Genomic DNA, 22,839 nt, shown 5'->3' with positions numbered 1-22,839 from the left:
CGCACCGATACAGTGAGAGCTGAAGATCCTGGCCAGATGAAGCCATCAGGACCACATCATCTGCAAAAAGCAGAGACCTAATCCTGCAGCCACCAAACCGGATACCCTCAACGCCTTGACTGTGCCTAGAAATTCTGTCCATAAAAGTTATGAACAAAATCAGTGACAAAGGGCAGCCTTGGCGGAGTCCAACCCTCACTGGAAACGTGTCCGACTTACTGCCGGCAATGCGGACCAAGCTCTGACACTGATCATACAGGGAGCGGACCGCCTTAATCAGACAGTCCGATACCCCGTAATCTCTGAGCACTCCTCACAGGACTTCCCGAGGGACACGGTCGAATGCCTTCTCCAAGTCCACAAAACACATGTAGACTGGTTGGGCAAACTTTCATGCACCCTCAAGGACCCTGCCGAGAGTATAGAGCTGGTCCACAGTTCCAGGACCAGGACGAAAACCACACTGTTCCTCCTGCATCCGAGGTTCGACTATCCGGCGTAGCCTCCTCTCCAGTACACCTGAATAGACCTTACCGGGAAGGCTGAAGAGTGTGATCCCCGATAGTTAGAACACACCCTCCGGTTCCCCTTTTTAAAGAGAGGAACCACCCCCCCAGTCTGCCAATCCCTGATGTCCACGCAATGCTGCAGAGTCTTGTCAACCAAGACAGCCCCACAGCATCCAGAGCCTTAAGGAACTCCGGGCGTATCTCATCTACCCCCGGGGCCTTGCCACCAAAGAGCTTTTTAACTACCTCAGCAACCTCAGCCCCAAAAAACGTATTGAATCGATTTCAACTCACTGAATTGTTTTGGATCGTATCATTCTAAAAAAAAAGTAATATCATCCCTGAATCGTATCTGCAACCACAACTTCTGAATCGATTTGAAGTTAAAACAAATCGTCACACCCTTAGAAATGAATCAATCAATCAATCAATCAATGTTTATTTATATAGCCCTAAATCACAAGTGTCTCAAAGGGCTGTACAAGCCACAACGACATCCTCGGTACAGAGCCCACATACGGGCAAGGAAAACTCACCCCAGTGGGACGTCAATGTGAATGACTATGAGAAACCTTGGAGAGGACCGCATATGTGGGTAACCCCCCCCCCCCCCTCTAGGGGACACCGAAAGCAATGGATGTCGAGTGGGTCTGACATAATATTGTGAAAGTCTAACACATCAGCGAGAGTCCAGTCCATAGTGGGGCAAGCAGGAACCATCCCGAGTGGAGACGGGTCAGCAGCGTAGAGATGTCCCCATTTGATGAACAGGGTAGCGGTCCACCCCGGGTTTGGAGCAGAGTAGAAAAGAAAAGAAAAGAAACGGCAGATCAACTGGTCTAAACAGGGAGTCTATTTAAAGATGAGTTTTAAGATGAGACTTAAATGCTTCTACTGAGGTAGCATCTCTAACTTTTACCGGGAGGGCATTCCATAGTATTGGAGCCCGAATAGAAAACGCTCTATAGCCCGCAGACTTTTTTTGGGCTCCGGGAATCACTAATAAGCCGGAGTTCTTTGAACGCAGATTTCTTGCCGGGACATATGGTACAATACAATCGGCAAGATAGGCAGGAGCTTGACCGTGTAGTATTTTATACGTAAGTAGTGAAACCTTAAAGTCGCATCTTAGGTGCACAGGAAGCCAGTGCAGGTGAGCCAGTATAGGCGTAATATGATCAAACTTTCTTGTTTTTGTCAAAAGTCTAGCAGCCGCATTTTGTACCATCTGTAATCTTTTAATGCTGGACATAGGGAGGCCCGAAAATAAAACGTTACAGTAATCGAGACGAGATGTAACGAACGCATGGATAATGATCTCAGCATCGCTTGTGGACAAAATGGGACGAATTTTAGCAATATTACGGAGATGAAAGAAGGCCGTTTTAGTAACACTCTTAATGTGCGACTCAAACGAGAGAGTTGGGTCGAAGATAATACCCAGATTCTTTACAGAGTCACCTTGTTTAATTGTTTGGTTGTCAAATGTTAAGGTGGTATTTTTAAATAGATGTCGGTGTTGAGCAGGACCGATAATCAGCATTTCCGTTTTCTTAGCGTTGAGTTGCAAAAAGTTAGCGGACATCCATTGTTTAATTTCATCAAGACACGCCTCCAGCTGACTACAATCCGGCGTGTTGGTCAGCTTTAGGGGCATGTAGAGTTGGGTGTCATCAGCATAACAGTGAAAGCTAACACCGTATTTGCGTATGATGTCACCTAGCGGCAGCATGTAAATACTAAAGAGTGCAGGGCCAAGAACCGAACCCTGGGGAACTCTGCACGTTACCTTAACATAGTCCGAGGTCACATTGTTATGGGAGACACACTGCATCCTGTCAGTAAGATAAGAGTTAAACCAAGACAAGGCTAAGTCTGTCATCCCAATACGCGTTTTGATACGCTCTAATAAAATATTATGATCAACAGTATCGAAAGCGGCGCTAAGATCAAGAAGCAGCAACATAGATGAAGCATCAGAATCCATCGTTAGCAATAGATCATTAGTCATTTTTGCGAGGGCTGTCTCCGTAGAGTGATTTGCCCTGAAACCGGATTGAAAAGGTTCACAGAGATTGTTAGACGCTAAGTGTTCATTTAGCTGCTGTGCTACAATTTTTTCGAGGATTTTCGAGATAAACGGAAGGTGGGACACCGGCCGGTATTTTACCAGGAGATCAGGATCGAGGTTAGGTCTTTTGAGTAGAGGATGAATAACTGCTTTTTTGAATGCTAGGGGAACAGTGCCAGAGGAAAGTGATAAGTTTATAATATTTAACACTGATGGACCTAATAATACAAAAAGCTCCTTGATAAGTTTCCCAGGAATTGGGTCAAGTAAACACGTTGTTTGTTTTGTCCCATTTACACATTTTGACAATTCCTCCAATGTTATTTCATCAAAGAGAGAGAAACTATTTTGGAGGGCAGTGTCCGTCGTATATACAGTCATATTTGTGTTAATAGAACCCAGTTGTAGCTGAGATGCATTGTCTTTAATCTATTTTCTAATGAATTCAATTTTCTTATTAAAGAAATTCATAAAGTCATCTGCTGAGTGGGTGGAGCTACTGGGAGAAGTCCCTTGTTGGGTTAGCGATGCTACCGTACTAAACAGAAATGTAGGATAATTTTTGTTGAGGTGGATGAGATTTGAGTAATATTTAGCTTTAGCTGAGGTAAGCATGCGTTTATAAGTTATTAAACTATCACACCATGCTTGATGGAAAACCTCAAGTTTAGTCGCACGCCATTTGCGTTCCAGCTTTCTACATGATAATTTCTGGGCTTTAGTTTCTTCTGTAAACCATGGGGTACGCCTTTTAGGGGCCCTTTTTAGCTTTAGCGGTGCTACAATATCAATGGTGTCGCGCAGGGCGTCATTAAACTTGTTAGTGAGGTTATCAATAGAGCCCACATAATTTGGGAATGGTGCCATTACTGAAGGCAGTAGGTCAGTAAGAGTCGTCGTTGTGGCAGCATTAATGTTGCGGGTGCTATAGTAGTTATTATTATTATTATTAGTTTGTTGACAATGAGTCAGAACTTCGAATTTTATAAGGTAATGGTCGGACATTACTTTAGTGTACGGGAGTATCGTAACTATAGAGGTGGTGACACCCCTGACAAGCACTAGATCTATCGTATTACCGTTGCGATGCGTGGGTTCATTTATTATTTGTGTAAGACCACAGCTATCAATTATAGTCTGGAGCGCCACGCATGGAGGGTCCGATGGGGTATTCATATGGATATTAAAGTCCCCCATTATGATTATATTGTCGGCGTGCGTCACTAGATCGGCAACAAACTCTGAGAATTCACTGATGAAGTCCGAATAGGGCCCAGGGGGGCGGTAGATAACAGCCAGGTGGAGAGGCAGCGGTGTGACAAACCTCAAAGTGAGCACCTCAAACGAGTTATATTTATTATTTAGGTTAGGTGTAAGATTATAGTTTTCATTGTATATTAGTGCGACACCCCCTCCCCTTTTAAGAGGTCTGGCAACATGTGTATTGGTATAGCCAGGAGGAGATGCTTCATTTAGCGCAAAAAAATCGTCTGGTTTGAGCCAGGTCTCGGCGAGACCAACGACGTCAAGTTTGTTGTCTCTAATGACTTCATTAACTAATAACGTTTTGGAAGATAATGATCTTATGTTTAAAAAGCCCATATTATAGGTAGTGGGCTGTTTTGAGGATTGTTTGTTGAAATTATCCGAAGTAGCAATATTAATAATGTTGCGTTTATTATGCGTATTGCACTTTAAATAGTTTCGACCATATCTAGGAATTGATACGACGGGGATATTCAGATTGTTTGCTTGATGTTGCGATAAACTGAACGCATCATAGTTAGCTACCTCAGTACAATGTATGTCTGCCTCTGACACGGTCACAAAAGAAAAAACATTATGTGAGTTGTGTTTTATTCTAAGAGAATTGCTATGTGTGCAGGGATTATCCAGCCTGACGCCGGCTATTTCTAGTTTAAATGGCTTCTTACCCGGAGACTCCACGTTTCTTTGGTTAGCTTTTCTCTTTGTTGTTAGCCCAGCTCGGCATCCTCGCTTCTGCTTCCGCTCGCACCGCCTATGTCGTCTCCATTGGCGGTTACCGCTAGCACTTGACTCCGCTGCTACAAAGGCTGCTCGATGTAGCCCACGAAGTATTCCCATGCTAGCGAGGAGGTCCACCGTACATGCATCTTTCAGTCTATAACGACCCGATCCATCCACATCCAGAATTGTCTGTCGGTCGTATGTGATCACAGAGTGTTCACGCTTTGAGCCAGCCATGAAATTGACAGAAATGACGGGTGTTTTTTGCCAAATCGCTCTACATTCCCAAGAGCGTTAGCAGAGCCGCAGCATCGCCATCGCCATGCGCCGCCAATCCAAATTAAGTTCACCAATGCCATCACTTCATTATGCAACACTGTATTATGAAATTCTACCAGAGTATTATCTAAATTCCAGTGTTGAAATGTATATTGAGTAATAAATGAGTAATTGCTGGAATTATATGTACAATATGCGCCTGTGCACATGCATGAGCAAGCATACAGGGCCAGGAGGGGCACAGAGGATGCTGTGTCCTGCCTGCTGCATCTCCTCCTCCAGCATTTGGACTCCCCAGGCAACTTTGCCAGGATCCTCTTTGTGGACTTCAGCTCCGCCTTCAACTCCCTACAGAAGCATCTACTGATCCGGAAACTACACCATCTCAACATCCCCCTTCAGCTGATCCACCTCACACACAACTTCCTCACCGACCGACTGCAAGCAGTAAGGGTGGGCTCAAACACGTCCCCGGTGCTTACCATCAACACCGGGGTCCCACAGGGATGTGTGTTGAGGCCTTTCTTGTACATACTCTACACCAATGACTGCCGTAGCAGCTCACCCACCACAACATACTTAAAATACTTAGATGACACAGCCATTCTTGCACTCCTCTCCAACAGTCAATCCATCCTGGAATATCATTACAGTCAAACATTTCACAGAGTCATGCTCTGCCAGTTATCTGGAAATCAATGTCAATAAAACAGAAGAAATATGGTTCAACCCCCCCTCACATCAGCACCCCATCATCATAAACACACAAACAGTTAAAACAGTTGACACTTTTAAATACCTGGGTGTAACTTTGGACAATAAACTCACCTTTGATCAGCACACCACGGACATTCAAAAAAGAAGTCAACTGTCAGCCATCCGTAAACTTAAAGGACTGTACGTTGCACCTCACCTCCTGTTATTACTGTACCAAAGCATCGTTCAACCCATCCTTCTGTACTGTTCCAAATGTTTTTTCACTATGCTTTCTGTAACCAACCGGACCAAACTCACACGCATTACAAACATAGCAGCTAAAATCATCGGCCTATCCACACCCAACATTTCAGATCTAAACCACAGGTCCATCATTCGACTGGCAAACACAATAGTCCAAGATGTGACTCACCCACTACACCAATACATCATCCCACTACCATCAGGGCGCAGGTACAGAACTATCAAATTCCGGAGGGCCCGTCTCGGGAAAAGCCTTATCCCTGCAGCTATAGGCGCCCTAAACAGCAGGCCCGGCCGACCTGTCTGACAAGCCTGTAAATGTGTTGGTCATGTATGATGTCTTTTTGTTATTTTTGTTCGTGATGTGTAATGTCTATTGTTTAAATGTACGGCACTGAAAATAAATTTCCCCAACGGGGACCAATAAATCAAAATCAAAATCAAATTGTATCACGTGGCTGATTTTTTGGAGTAGTTTTGGTTATTTTTAATACAGTATTTTATACAGAAGATATTGTAAATAAGAAGTGTGAGGAGTGATTGCATTGATTATACATGACAACCTGTCCAGGTTGGACACATGTGCTTTTGAAAATCCTCCAGAGGTTGAACGATACCAAGTCTGTCGTCGTTGTAACTGGCCGTATGAGAACCAGCATTTTAGTTTGTTTTTGGTCTATTTCTTTTGTCACAGTTACAAATATTGGCAAAACACAAAAGTCCACTAAAGACGTTCAAGGACATTACTTTATAATTTGACTGCTCATCAGAAATAATTACTTATTGTATTGAGATGTCCACCAAAATGTTACGTATTTTGATATTCTAGCGTTAGCTGTATCGAGCTGACAAGCCCAGTTTGTAGCAGCCTTAAACGGCCTACAAGCCACGGTGAACCGGTTGAAACGCATAATAGATTTGGCCTTTAGCTATTCCTACACCTCAGTCCTCTGGGCACTATACCTTAGTCAAAAGGCACTCCATCACCTGGAACATAGAGCTTAGTAAAACAGCCATAATTAAGTATATTCCTGGGGCCCAAGCACCCGACATTGAAGCTAATCTCAGGGACCTGACTTGCAACAGGCCTAGTAAACACGTACGACAGGTTAATCGTACCACTAGCTACGCAAATATAGTTGTACACGTCGTCTCGTAAATACAATTGGATATGGTTGAATGGATACAAAGAAACACAATGAAGCATATAAAGTCAACTTGTTTTTGCCCTCCACTGGCATTTTAAAAATACAGATTTGTTTTTAAATGAATGTTTACATGTTTGGGGACTTTTTAAAAGAAAATGATGTCATCATAGCAAATTATGCTAATTGTATGATGACATCATGTTGACCACGCCCCACCACACCCCTAACCCCACCCCAACTGCAACAGGTATCTTGGAAATCTAGGGAAAACCCTGATGTCCATATGGACTCAAGAAGTGATTCAGTATGTTCAAGTTCGGGGTGTCAAATAATTGGCTTAACTACAAACACATGCACCTGGGGATGGGCTGATTGGCAACACTAAATTGGCCCTTGTGTGTGAATGTGACTGTGAATGAAGAGCATGATGGGAAAAATGCAAAACACGCTGCACACCTATCTATGTTTGACACAATTTAGCTGTTTGATATTGATTGGCAGCACTAAATTGGCCCTAGTGTGTGAATGTGAGTGTAAATGGTTGTCTGTCTATCAGTTTTGGCTCTGCGAAGAGCCGACGACTTGTCCAGGGTGTACTCTGCCTTCCGCCCGAGTGCAGCTGGAATAGGCTCCAGCCCCCCAGCGACCCTGAGATGGACAAGCGGTAGGAAATGGAGGTATGGATGTTTTTTATTCAAATTGTTGATGTACATACCCATCTCTGCTGTACAATTTTACTTTACAAAAGAGAAATGGAAAGCGAGAAATGGAGAAAAAGAAAGTTACTTTTGATGTGATGTCACTGGTAGACATGTTTCAAAACTGTCCACTGCCCGCCTTGGAGAACTGGAGCAGACATAAAGGCATAAACTGCCTTTTTTTAACTAGTGTATTATTATCATTAGTGTTGATCAATTATATGAGGATAGGATTGACAATAGTCCAGCTGTAAAATAAGACCACCAGATAGGATACATGGGACATTGCTCACATCTGTCCTATTTTTGATTCTAAAACTTTACAACACTTTTTCTTTCTTTTTGCTTCAGCTTCTGTACGCCAATTTTTTTTTACAGAATTGGAATGCATACACGCATTGCAGAAGTGGCTGGCTACGTACCAGGGAGGAATGGTGTCGCAAGGTTTGAGGGAGCATGCAGTTGGCATGTTGACTGCAGGAATGTCCACTAGAGCTGTTGCCCATGAATTGATTGTTCATTTCTTTACCACAAACCCTCTCCAAAGGCGTTTCACAGAATTTAGCAGTACATCCAACCGGCTTTACAACCACAGACCACGTGTAACCACACCAGCCCAAGGCCTCCACATCCAGCAGGTGCACCTCCAAGATCGTCTGAGACCAGCAATCCGGACAGCTGCTGCAACAAATAGGTTGCATAACCAAATAATTTCTGCGCAAACTGTGAGAAACCGTCTGGGAAGCTCATCTGCATGCTGTTCGTCCTCATCGGGGTCTCGACCTGACTGCAGTTCGTCGTCGTAACCGACTTGAATGGGCAAATGCACACATTCTATGGCGTCTGGCACGTTGGCGAGGTGTTCTCTTCACGGATGAATCCTGGTTTTCATTGTTCAGGGCAGATGGCAGACAGCGTGTGTAGCGTCGTGTGGGGTAGCAGTTTGCTGGTGTCAACGTTGTGAATTGAGTGGCCCATGGTGGGTGGGGTGAGGTTATGGACAACGAACGCAAGTGCATTTTATTTACGGGATTTTGAATGCACAGAGATACCGAGATGAGATCTGGAGGCCCATCGTTGTGCCATTCACCCGAGACCATCACCTCATGTTGCAGCATGACAATGCACAGCCCAATGTTACAAGGATCTGTACACATTTCCTGGAAGCTGAAAACATCCCAGTCCTTGCATTGCCAGCATACTCACCAGACATGTCACTCATTGAGCATGTTTGGAATGCTGTGGATCGGCGTATACAACAGTGTGTTCCAGTTCCCGCCAATATCCAGCAACTTTGCACAGCCATTGAAGAGGAGTGGACCAACATTCCACAGGCAACAATCAACAACCTGATCAACTCTAAGCGATGGAGATTTGTTGCAGTGTGTGAGACGCATGGTGGTCACACCAGATACTGACTCTTTTTCTGACCCCCTAGACCCCAAAAAAGCAAAACTGCACATTTAAAAGTGGCCTTTCATTGTGGGCAGCCTAAGGCACACCTGCACAATTACCATGCTGTTAATTCAGCATCTTCATATGCCACACCTGTGAGGTGTGATGGATTATCTTGGTCAAGATAATCCATAACACAGATTTAAACAGATTTGTGAACAATATTTGAGAGGAATAGGTCTTTTAAAGTTTTAGGTCTTTTAGTAAAAAAAAATGAGAGCAAAAATAAAAGTGGTGTGTTTATATTTTTGTTCAATATATATCAAACAAACATAACAAGGGGGTAATGGGTCAACTATTATCCAAACAACACAACACTGTCAAGGCGCGCACACACGAAAACATAAAAAATTAACTGCATTTTTGTGGAGATTTTTGCCTATCATTCACAATCATTATGACAGACATGACGACGAAAGTTAAAAAAAAATAAATTATGCATTCTAATTCGTAATTAAATCAAAAATAAAAGTCTGCTTCCTCGCTTCCTTACTCGCGGAAGCTTATACATCATAAATGTTGCCTCTCACCTGGACAGTAGAAGGATGAGGACGTATTTCGACAAGTTGTTACACTTTGACATCCAGTTTTGACCCGGAAATGGCGGGGACAACATGGAGACGCTTGGATCCATCCCCCTTTTCTTCGAGAGGATTATGAGTAATTTTTCATCGAAATGGGAATATATGAACATCCTAGCATTCGGCACCCTAATGAAAGCAGACACTTTATAGTAAGTGATGTTTTATTATGTTTGTTGGCTCTCATAAAGACTGCAGTGTATAATAGTCTGTGATGCTGTTAAAAAAAAGCAAATAATCTGATGCATTTTTTTAAGTTAATATGCCGCGTATGCTTAAAATTACCAAAATAGGTAAATATTAAATGTTAATGCCTGTTAATACATTACATGTATACTTACAGCGTGTATTGAAAACATTAATGGCTGTGTTTGGATGTTTTTTTAAGGGCATTATAGGCAGAATAAAGCGACTCCTACAGGTTCCTCTGTAAGCGGACTTTTGATCACAATAACGTACAATTTAGAATGCATAAAAAAAGAAAACCATGTGTTGTTGTATTACATAATGATTGTGAATGACTGGCAAAATTCCCCCCAAAAGTTCAGTTTCCCTTTAACAACCCATTGCTACAATAAAAAAAATGAAATTATTTTTACCTTATGTCCGCAATTATTTTTGGCCCGCAACATCAACAATAGGAGATGATTGCAGTGACGAGACAAGGCAGAGAGAGAGAGAGAAGGGTGTGGTTTGAGGTTTAGGGAAATAAACGTCTTAATATAATTACACGTTAACAACACTTACACTATATATGATGCACATACAAATATGAACCGGGTGACTGATAGTGTAATGGTTCACATAGCTGACTTCCATGTGAGAGTGTGAATGGTTGTTTATCGAAATATGCCCCGTGGTTGAGTGGTGACCAGTCCAGGGTTCTGGAGTTCGCTGGAACAAGGTTCAGCTCACTGAAACCCTGAAGAGGATAAGTAGTATAACAAATGACGGGATACATAAGTGCAATCTGAACAAGGTACAAATGCCACTCTCTGTGGTATGTCCATCCATCAATTCATCTTCTTCCGCTTTTCCGAAATCAGATTGCGGGGGCAGCAGCCAAAGCAGAGAAGCCCAGACTCCCTCTCCCCAGCTACTTCGTCCAGCTCTTCCAGGGGGGTTCCAGAGGCGTTCCCAGGCCAGCTGGGAGATATAGTCTCTGCACCGTGTCTTGGATCTTCCCCGTGGTCCCCTTTCGGTCGGATGCGACCTAAACACCTACCCAGAGAGGCGTTCGGAGGGCATTTTGACCAGATGCCCGAAACAACTCATCTGGCACCTCTCGATGTAAAGGAGCAGCGGCTTTACTCTGAGCTCCTCCCGAATGGGTCAAATTCTGATAATGCAAACCTAACTCATTTTGCTCTCAAAAGTGAACATGGCATATTGGAGAACATTTGCATGTTGCTCCAGTGTTTCACAGTCAGTGTGATAACTATTGTTGTGTTGTTGAGGTTAGGGATTATGATTTCCCCACAGATGGAACATTCCCTCAGGTCCCAATTGTTGAAAAGGGGACTGACCACCTCTTTGGGTCAATCAAGAGATAGTGTCTCTAAAATACCATTCCTTACTTCCACACTATATGTCAAGGAGTTTTAAAGTTTACAGCATTGTGGTTGAAAATATTGTCGGATGTACAATTCAGCTTTGTTTTAATCTGGTATATAATAATAACAGGTGTGTATTTCTCAATTGTTCTGATGTATTATATAAGAACATCATCAGAAAATGTAACAAATTAAAACTAATTTGAGAAAAATAAAACATTAATTACCACAATGTTTTAATAAAGTACATACATAAAAGGGTAACTGCACTTTTTTAAAATGTCTCCTATCATTCACAATCATTATGAAAGACATGACGATGGATTTTTTTTTTAAATAATGCATTCTAACTTGGAAATAAAAGTCAGCTTTCGGCGAAGCCAATGGGAGGTCCTCTATTTTGCCCATAAAATCCAATGAATGCCCATCCAAAACCGCCAACAATAATCCATTTACATTTCACGACTTGAATATTAACCAAGTATTAGTGATATTTTTATTATACGCGCTAACACAGACAAACTATTTATAGCGCCGACGTGATCACTATCGTGTGTCCCTATGTTTACATCATCGAGTGGTCTGCTGTTTCCTCGCTTCCCTGCTCTTTGGAAGTGTATTGTAGACCATAAATAATGCCTCTCACCTGGAAAGTAGAAGAAGGAGGACCTATTCCGACATACTGGCACACTCTGACAGCCAATTTAGACCCGGAATTGTGAGAACGACAGGAAAAGACACTTGGTTCCACCACCATTTTCTTCGCGAGGATAATGAGTCATTCTTCATCTAGATGGGAATATATGAACATCCTAGCAGTTGGCCTCCTAATGACAGCAGACACTGTACAGTAAGTGGTGTTTTATTATGTTTGTTGGCTCTCATAAAGTCTGCAGTGAGTATTATCAGGGATAAAGAAAAAAAAAAGTGAACGTTGTGATGCATTTTTGAAATGAATGCGCCGCGTATGGTTAAAATGATCAAAATACAAAAATTCTAAACGTTTTTATGAATGATCACATTTATTTATTAGTTAGAATGCATTAAAAAAATACATTCCTCGTCATGTCTTTCATAATGAGTGCTAATGATCCAGTGATCCAAAAAAAAGTACAGTTCTCCTTTAACACTGAGTTACAGTGTAAAGTGTGATCCTACCATAGTTTGGGCAGCAGACTTTGAGCCAGCAGACGGAGGAGAGCACTGTGAGGTTAGTCAGACTACACAGGCCAAACAAAACACCACAGAATGCGTAAACGGTGCAGGTTGTCCTATTAAACAGCCACCTGGATGTGGAGGAAAAGGGACAAAAGGAATGGGAGAGATAAAGAAAATAGTCAAAACACGTTTTTAATATGGCATGATGAGTGGGATTTGTTTGAGAAGTTGTATTTGTTTTGTGTGTGACGCCACCTTGCTTTGTATAGAGCTGCAGTCCTGAGAGGGGTCACATCGATATAAAAACTTCACAATCATTTTGTTCGGTTGCACTTAATGTCACGACTTGGTCTCTGGCGTGGTTTGTTCTCCCGTGGTGCAAATGAATTGGACCGGACATGGCGTGCAGGTGAGGACATGTTTAATATTTAAACTCAAAAAAGCTCAAAAAAGGTATAAACAAAAAGCGCTCACAGCGGAGGTAAAAACTTGACTATGAAAACAAAAAGGCGCGCACAAAGGCGGAAGTACAAAACTTGGCTATAAACACAAAACTTGCACAAAGGCAGAAACTATGAACAATGAAACAAAAACACTAACTGGGGCATTAATAAACAAAAACTTACTTGGCATGGAAAGATCAGCATGGACTATGGAAACATGGGTAAAAGTTATCAAGTGAAGAGAAGGTGATGTTGCCAGGAAGATAGCCTGGCACCTGGGAGCTTAAATAATAGTGACATAATTAGTGACAGCAGGTGCGTAACTCAAAATGTGAAAACATGAGACAGGTGCGGGACATGAGGATGTGAAACAGGTGACACTAATGGTTACTATGGAAACAAACAAACAAGGAAGTGCAACCAGGAACTAAAAAGAGTCCAAAAAACAACAGCACATGGCCAAAACAAAAACATGATCAACAGACATGACACTTAATGGTCATTGCAGTTAAACAGTACAACAAAAATACAAGAGTACATTTTCACCACAGACCCGTTCAAGGGCAAACATACAATGTACACGGAACCCGGTAACGGGGTGTGTGTTGTTTGGGGTAGGTTTACCTGTACAACAATACTGTACTTGACGAATGGTTTCAGCATGTTGGTAAGTCACTGAAGAGGATGCTATTCACTTCTAATATGAGGAACTAACCTTTGCCTGCTCACAGGCAACACATGTGAAGACGTGGTGGCGTAGTACAGCAGATGGAAATAAGACTTACTTATGAGTGTAGGATGACGGCACAGCAAAGGGGAAGAGGGATAAGGTCATCAGCAGGTCGCTGATGGCCAAGTTGACCACAAAGAACTCTGCTGGCTTCAAGGAGGACTTTTTTCTGTAGGCCACGAACAGCAGGATCCCGTTTCCCAGCAAGGACAACACACCTGTATGGCAGTTGTTGCAGGCTCAATTCTCATGCTTATTCTGGGAGTACAGTGGAATCTCGATTTACGAACGCCTCTATTTGCGTCCTTATTCGGTTTACGAATATTTACATCCCGCCAAATATGCCTCTGTGTGCGAACCATGTCTTGGTGTACTAACATTTCATTCATTCATTTTGCATGCTGCTTGAAGCCATCAAGGGCTGCAATTTTGATGACATCACTTCCTGTACATGCAGGCACAGCTATTTTGAAGAGGCGAGGCCCCCTTTGTCACATCCTGTTTACATCCTCTACACTTGGGCACAGCCATTTCGAAGAGCTTCGACCGCGAGCGGCATTTCTGACATGTTTATTTCCACAAATATCATACCTTGCGCCAGTCAGAGATGTGTCAGTCTGTCTTAGAGATATTTTTGTGTGTTTAGAATTTTTTTTTTAAAATGTGTCCAAACTCTTACACACTTGCTGTATAGCTTCGGGTTGCTAGACAACCACTTTGAGCTGACTAGCGTCGACTTTGTGAAGCCGTAGCTCTTTTATCATGCTGAAACTCCCAGTGTGTTGAACAATGACACAAATATTCCCAGACACAAGGGTAAAATTATTTTCCTTTTTTTATTTTTTGGTTTTGGAGTGCACCAACAAGACTTGTGTGTGTGTGTGTATGTGTTTACGTTGACATTTAAGCTTGCTGTAGTGTTGTGTTATTATATATATATATATATATATATATATATATATATATATATATATATATATATATATATATATATATATATATATATATATATATATATATATATATATATATATATATATGTCTTAATTAGATTATCCAAAAAATAGTGCTCGATACCGTGGTAGAGCGTAATATGTATGTGTGGGAAAAAATCACAAGACTATTTCATCTCTACAGGCCTGTTTCATGAGGGGTTACCTCAATCCTCAGGAGATTGAGGTAACCCCTCATGAAACAGGCCTGTAGAGATGAAATAGTCTTGTGATTTTTTCCCACACATACATATATATATATATATATATATATATATATATATATATATATATATATATATATATATATATATATATACACCACCGTTCAAAAGTTTGGGGTCACATTGAAATGTCCTTATTTTTGAAGGAAAAGCACTGTACTTTTCAATGAAGATAACTTTAAACTAGTCTTAACTTTAAAGAAATACACTCTATACATTGCTAATGTGGTAAATGACTATTCTAGCTGCAAATGTCTGGTTTTTGGTGCAATATCTACATAGGTGTATAGAGGCCCATTTCCAGCAACTATCACTCCAGTGTTCTAATGGTACAATGGGTTTGCTCATTGGCTCAGAGGGCTAATTGATGATTAGAAAACCCTTGCACAATCATGTTTACACATCTGAAAAACAGTTTAGCTTGTTACAGAAGCTACACAACTGACCTTCCTTTGAGCAGATTGAGTTTCTGGAGCATCACATTTGTGGGGTCAATTAAACGCTCAAAATGGCCAGAAAAAGAGAACTTTCATCTGAAACTCGACAGTCTATTCTTGTTCTTAGAAATGAAGGCTATTCCACAAAATTGTTTGGGTGACCCCAAACTTTTGAACGGTAGTGTATATATAAATTATATACAGTAAAGTTTACATACACTTGTGAAGGACATACTGTCATGGCTGTCTTGAGTTTCCAATAATTTCTACAACTCTTATTTGTTAGTGATAGAGTGATTAGAGCACATACTTGTTGGTCACAAAAAACATCACAATTTTTGTTTCATCTGACATTACATGGACAATGATAAGACCTTCTGGAAGAAAGTTCTGTGGTCAGATGAAACAAAAATTGAGCTGTTTGGCCACAATACCCAGCAATATGTTTGGAGGAGAAAAGGTGAGGCCTTTATTCCCAGGAACCCCCATCCTACCGTCAAGCATGGTGGTGGTAGTATTATGCTCTGGGCCTGTTTTGCTGCCAATGGAACTGGTGCTTTACAGAGAGTAAATGGGACAATGAAAAAGGAGGATTACCTCCAAATTCTTCAGGACAGCCTAAAATCATCAGCTCGGAGGTTGGGTCTTGGGAGCAGTTGGGTGTTCCAACAGGACAATGACCCCAAACACACGTCAAAAGTGGTAAAGGAATGGCTAAATCAGGCTAAAATTAAGGTTTTAGAATGGCCTTCCCAAAGTTCTGACTTAAACGAGTGGACAATGCTGAAGAAACAAGTCCATGTCAGAAAACAAACAAAACAAACAAATTTAGCTGAGCTGCACCAATTTTTTCAAGAGGAGTGGTCAAAAATTCAACCAGAAGCTTGTGGATGGCTACCAAAAGCGCCTTATTGCAGTGAAACTTGCCAAAGGACATGTAACCAAATATTAACATTGCTGTATGTATACTTTTAACCCAGCAGATTTTGTCACATTTTCAGTAGACCCATAATAAATTCATAAAACAACCAAACTTCATGAATGTTTTTTGTGACAAACAAGTAAGTGCTCCAATCACTCTCTCACAAAAAATAATAGTTGTAGAAATTATTGGAAACTCAAGACAGCCATGACATTATGTTCTTTACAAGTGTATGTAAACTTTTGATCACGACTGTATGTATACACATATATATATATATATATATATATATATATATATATATATATATATATATATATATATATATATTGTCTTCAAAGTTTGCAGCTTTTTTAAAACTAAAATAGGACTCTTGTTGAGGCTAAAACCAATTATGTATGTTTACATTGATTCTAATGGGGAACTCCGCTTCACTATATGAACCTTTCGTTTCGCGAACCATGTTCAAGAACCAATTAAGTTCGTATATTGAGGTTCCACTGTATTAGGACCAGAAAGAAAACAAAATAAGAAAGTATTTAAAATGTATATATATATTAAAAGACTAAAAGTTACTACTTCTTTTTTTTTTAACCAGAAAACAAATAAATTATGAAAATAAAATGGTACTTAAGAAAGAGTAAACGTCAAGAGAAATGTCGAAAGCTCCCATTATGTCATTAAGTAAAGTCATTCAATATTTGCTCAAAGAATTTCAGGTTGATAATAAACAAACCCAACAAAACATACTTTAGGTTTCAATCAATTTTTTTCTTTCTCAGTAACATAAAACGTTTGCACAATCACAATAAACAGAACAAAAAAAGCTCACCAAAAATGGTATACAGTGTTCCCATGAGGATGTCATTGTCTTTTGATATTCTGGACACGAACAGATACGTTTCGGAGGCATTTCCCATCTGAAGAAAAACGAAAGAACAGAAACAAAGATGGATGAAGTAATGTAAAATGTTCATCCCCGGCCTTTTTTACATCTATTAAAAACACTATTTTATGAATTTGAACACTGAAACATCAATGGGACAGAACTTACTGTGCAGATCCTTCAAACTGAAACATCATGATTGTATTTTTACTATTAAACTGTTCAAATAAATTGCAAAATTCTCTAGATAAAGTCTCACTAAGTCCTTTAAAATAAACTATGTTATGCTGACTGCATGGATTCAGTTTTATAAATTTGTCACACATAAACTGAATGAAATGCATGAAAAGGGTATGCTTGCTTAGCACTCTATCACCCATGAAGGACTCTACTTCCCTCCTATAATCTGGGGCTCATGCATCGTCTCATCAATGAGCAGAGATGAGTGGAGGCTGAATTAAATTCCATCCGGCTACAATTAAGTCATGTTGAGCAAACCATGCAGCTAGTTGCATACACAGCATAGCCTGACATCAATTTTGTTCTTTAAGGCTCAGGCAAGTTGCTGAGACAATCTTTGTGGACACGTGTATGCGGTAATAAACATGATAATGTATTCATAGCAATTTTTTTATTTACTCATTACCTCTACTTAAAGAGGAAGAACAAGGACAAGAGGCGTTGCATCACCTGGGGTGAGGTATGAAGCCACTTTTGGATAAACTCGTTTTACCATACTCTCAAGAGATTATCTTTAAAAAACAACCAGAAATGAGGAAATTGTTTCCATGTACAGACATTTTATTTGAATTGTATGTGGTCTGTGCACCTAAAAGGCATTATAAACTACAACATCATACTGCAATACATATTAGTATTGTCTTTGCACATTTTGTCTTTGAACATTCTAAATACAAAACCCAAAACCAGTGAAGTTGGCACGTTATGCAAAGCGAAAGCCATTTATCAACAACACCCAGAAACGCTGCCGGCTTCGCTGGGCCCGAACTTATCTAAGACGGACTGATGCAAAGTGGAGACCCTGGACTGTTGAACAACTTAAGCTGTACATCAAGCAAGAATGGGAAAAAATTCCACCTTAAAAGCTTCAAAAATCGGTCTCAGTTCCCAAACGTTTACTGAGTGTTGTTAAAAGGGAAGACCATGTAACACAGTGGTAAAAATGCCCCTGTGCCAACTTTTTTGCAACGTGTTGCTGCCATTAAATTCTAAGTTAATGATTATTAGCAAAAAAAAAAACGTTTCTCAGTTCAAACATTAAATATCTTATCTTTGCAGTCTATTCAGTTAAATATAAGTTGAAAAGGATTTGCAAATCATTGTACTCTGTAATGCGTCTGCATTACTGAAGACGCCGCACCGATCCGCCTGTCGATCTCACGATCCACTCTTCCCTCACTCATGAACAAGACTCCGAGGTACTTGAACTCCTCCACTTGGGGCAGGGGCTCCCCCGCAACCCGGAGATGGCACTCCACCCTTTTCCGGGCGAGAACCATGGACTCTGACTTGGAGGTGCTGATTCTCATCCCAGTCGCTTCACACTCAGCTGCGAACCGATCCAGTGAGAGCTGAAGATCCTGGCCAGATGAAGCCATCAGGACCACATCATCTGCAAAAAGCAGAGACCTAATCCTGCAGCCACCAAACCAGATCCCCTCAACGCCTTGACTGCGCCTAGAAATTCTGTCCATAAAAGTTATGAACAGAATCGGTGACAAAGGGCAGCCTTGGCGGAGTTCAACCCTCACTGGAAACGTGTCCGACTTACTGCCGGCAATGCGGACCAAACTCTGGCACTGATCATACAGGGAGCGGACCGCAACAATCAGACAGTCCGATACCCCAAACTCTCTGAGCACTCCCCACAGGACTTCCCGAGGGACACGGTCGAATGCCTTCTCCAAGTCCACAAAACACATGTAGACTGGTTGGGCAAACTCCCATGCACCCTCAAAGACCCTGCCGAGAGTATAGAGCTGGTCCACAGTTCCACGACCAGGACGAAAACCACACTGTTCCTCCTGAATCCGAGGTTCGACTATCTGGCGTAGCCTCCTCTCCAGCACACCTGAATAGACCTTACCGGGAAGGCTGAGGAGTGTGATGCCACGATAGTTAGAACACACCCTCCGGTTCCCCTTCTTAAAGAGAGGAACCACCACCCCGGTCTGCCAATCCAGAGGTACCGCCCCCGATGTCCATGCGATGCTGCAGAGTCTTGTCAACCAAGACAGCCCCACAGCATCCAGAGCCTTAAGGAACTCCGGGCGGATCTTATCCACTCCCGGGGCCCTGCCACCGAGGAGCTTTTTAACTACCTCAGCAACCTCAGCCCCAGAAATAGGAGAGCCCACCACAGATTCCCCAGGCACTGCTTCCTCATAGGAAGACGTGTTGGTGGGATTGAGGAGGTCTTCGAAGTATTCCCTCCACCGATCCACAACATCCGCAGTCGAGGTCAGCAGAACACCATCCTCACCATACACGGTGTTGATAGTGCACTGCTTCCCCTTCCTGAGGCGGCGGATGGTGGTCCAGAATCGCTTCGAAGCCGTCCGGAAGTCGTTTTCCATGGCCTCCCCGAACTCCTCTCATGTCCGAGTTTTTGCCTCCGCGACCGCCGAAGCCGCACACCGCTTGGCCTGTCGGTACCTGTCCGCTGCCTCAGGATTCCTATGAACCAAAAGAACCCGATAGGACTCCTTCTTCAGCTTGATGGCATCCCTCACCGCCGGTGTCCACCAACGGGTTCTAGGATTACCGCCACGACAGGCACCAACTACCTTGCGGCCACAGCTCCAATCAGTCGCCTAGACAATAGAGGTGCGGAACATGGTCCATTCGGACTCAATGTCCAGCACCTCCCTCGTGACATGTTCAAAGTTCTTCCGGAGGTGGGAATTGAAACTCTCTCTGACAGGAGACTCTGCCAGACGTTCCCAGCAAACCCTCACAATGCGTTTGGGCCTGCCAGGTCTGTCCGGCATCCTCCCCCACCATCGCAGCCAACTCACCACCAGGTGGTGATCGGTAGAAAGCTCCGCCCCTCTCTTCACCCGAGTGTCCAAAACATGAGGCCGCAAATCCGACGACACAACTACAAAGTCGATCATGGAACTGCGGCCTAGGGTGTCCTGGTGCCAAGTGCACATATGGACACCCTTATGTTTGAACATGGTGTTCGTGATGGACAATCTGTGACGGGCACAACACATTCTGCCATAACATTCTAAGTTAATTATTATTTGCCAAAAAAAAGAAGTTTCTCAGTTCGAGCATTAAATATCTTGTTTTTGCAGTCTATTCAATTGAATATACAGTAAGTTGAAAAGGATTTGCAAATCATTGTATTCTGTTATTATTTACGATTTACACAACTCCACTGGTTTTGGGTTTTGCATTTCAGTTTAGTGAAAAGCAACTTTTTGGCCCTGATTTGTGCGTATACACACTTTGTACGTTTGTAGATGATGCCCCCGGCTAGTACTGATGGTGAATCTGTATTAGTTTTGGGTTTTTAATTTGATGTACCTTCCCACCTTCTACCTTCCTAGTCACGTCCGTTGTGTCCTTGGGCAAGACACTTCACCCTTTGCCTCTGATGGCTGCTGGTTAGCGCCTTGCATGGCAGCTCCCGCCATCAGTGTGTGAATGTGTGTGTGAATGGGTAAATGTGGAAATACTGTCAAAGCGCTTTGAGTACCCTTGAAGGTAGAAAAGCGCTATACAAGTATAACCCATTTATCATTTATGTAGTAATGTCTTTGTGACTTTTATGAATTTCTTTAATAATAAAATTGAAGTCATTAGAAAAGAGATTAAAGACAATGCATCTCAGCTACAACTGGGTTCTATTAACACAAATACGACTGTATATACGACGGACACTGCCCTCCAAAATAGTTTCTCTCTCTTTGATGAAATAACATTGGAGGAATTGTCAAAATGTGTAAATGGGACAAAACAAACAACATGTTTACTTGACCCAATTCCTGGGAAACTTATCAAGGAGCTTTTTGTATTATTAGGTCCATCAGTATTAAATATTATAAACTTATCACTTTCCTCTGGCACTGTTCCCCTAGCATTCAAAAAAGCGGTTATTCGTCCTCTACTCAAAAGACCTAACCTCGATCCTGATCTCCTGGTAAACTACCGGCCGGTGTCCCACCTTCCGTTTATCTCGAAAATCCTCGAAAAAATTGTAGCACAGCAGCTAAATGAACACTTAGCGTCTAACAATCTCTGTGAACCTTTTCAATCCGGTTTCAGGGCAAATCACTCTACGGAGACAGCCCTCGCAAAAATGACTAATGATCTATTGCTAACGATGGATTCTGATGCGTCATCTATGTTGCTGCTTCTTGATCTTAGCGCCGCTTTCGATACTGTTGATCATAATATTTTATTAGAGCGTATCAAAACGCGTATTGGGATGACAGACTTAGCCTTGTCTTGGTTTAACTCTTATCTTACTGACAGGATGCAGTGTGTCTCCCATAACAATGTGACCTCGGACTATGTTAAGGTAACGTGCGGAGTTCCCCAGGGTTCGGTTCTTGGCCCTGCACTCTTTAGTATTTACATGCTGCCGCTAGGTGACATCATACGCAATTACGGTGTTAGCTTTCACTGTTATGCTGATGACACCCAACTCTACATGCCCCTAAAGCTGACCAACACGCCGGATTGTAGTCAGCTGGAGGCGTGTCTTAATGAAATTAAACAATGGATGTCCGCTAACTTTTTGCAACTCAACGCTAAGAAAACGGAAATGCTGATTATCGGTCCTGCTGAACACCGACATCTATTTAAAAATACCACCTTAACATTTGACAACCAAACAATTAAACAATGTGACTCTGTAAAGAATCTGGGTATTATCTTCGACCCAACTCTCTCGTTTGAGTCGCACATTAAGAGTGTTACTAAAACGGCCTTCTTTCATCTCCGTAATATCGCTAAAATTCGTCCCATTTTGTCCACAAGCGATGCTGATATCATTATCCATGCGTTCGTTACATCTCGTCTCGATTACTGTAACGTTTTATTTTCGGGCCTCCCTATGTCTACCATTAAAAGATTACAGTGGGTACAAAATGCGGCTGCTAGACTTTTGACAAAAACAAGAAAGTTTGATCATATTACGCCTATACTGGCTCACTTGCACTGGCTTCCTGTGCACCTAAGATGCGACTTTAAGGTTTTACTACTTACGTATAAAATACTACACGGTCAAGCTCCTGCCTATCTTGCCGATTGTATTGTACCATATGTCCCGGCAAGAAATCTGCGTTCAAAGAACTCCGGCTTATTAGTGATTCCCAGAGCCCAAAAAAAGTCTGCGGGCTATAGAGCGTTTTCTATTCGGGCTCCAATAATATGTAATGCCCTCCCGGTAAAAGTTAGAGATGCTACCTCAGTAGAAGCATTTAAGTCTCATCTTAAAACTCATTTGTATACTCTAGCCTTTAAATAGACTCCCTGTTTAGACCAGTTGATATGCCGTTTCTTTTCTTTTCTTTTCTACTCTGCTCCCAACCCGGGGTGGACCGCTAGCCTGTTCATCAGATGGGGACATCTCATCGCTGCTGACCCGTCTCCACTCGGGATGGTTCCTGCTGGCCCCACTATGGACTGGACTCTCGCTGATGTGTTGGACTTTCACAATATTATGTCAGACCCACTCGACATCCATTGCTTTCGGTCTCCCCTAGAGGGGGGGGGGGGTTACCCACATATGCGGTCCTCTCCAAGGTTTCTCATAGTCATTCACATTG

At 42.1% G+C, this 22,839-nt stretch overlaps 1 protein-coding gene across 3 annotated transcripts in view; it reads right to left on the bottom strand.

Annotated features, from left to right (window-relative positions):
• opn7b (opsin 7, group member b) overlaps window positions 1-22,839 on the bottom strand; it is a 186,465-nt gene that overhangs the window by 19,910 nt on the left and 143,716 nt on the right. For all 3 annotated transcript variants that reach the window (XM_062052090.1, XM_062052091.1, XM_062052089.1), the window contains 3 exons: window positions 16,982-17,069; window positions 13,630-13,792; window positions 12,402-12,529 (listed from right to left, as the gene is read on the bottom strand). In XM_062052090.1, the coding sequence (XP_061908074.1) occupies window positions 12,402-12,529; window positions 13,630-13,792; window positions 16,982-17,069 (379 nt within the window). The remainder of the gene's footprint in view (window positions 1-12,401; window positions 12,530-13,629; window positions 13,793-16,981; window positions 17,070-22,839) is intronic.

The sequence above is a fragment of the Entelurus aequoreus genome, linkage group LG07 (genome assembly GCF_033978785.1).
Source record: "Entelurus aequoreus isolate RoL-2023_Sb linkage group LG07, RoL_Eaeq_v1.1, whole genome shotgun sequence".
In the NCBI taxonomy this organism is placed as follows: Eukaryota; Metazoa; Chordata; class Actinopteri; order Syngnathiformes; family Syngnathidae; genus Entelurus; species Entelurus aequoreus.
The sequence above is the reverse complement of the archived record's forward strand: the minus strand, read 5'-3'. Positions and strand labels throughout refer to the sequence as shown.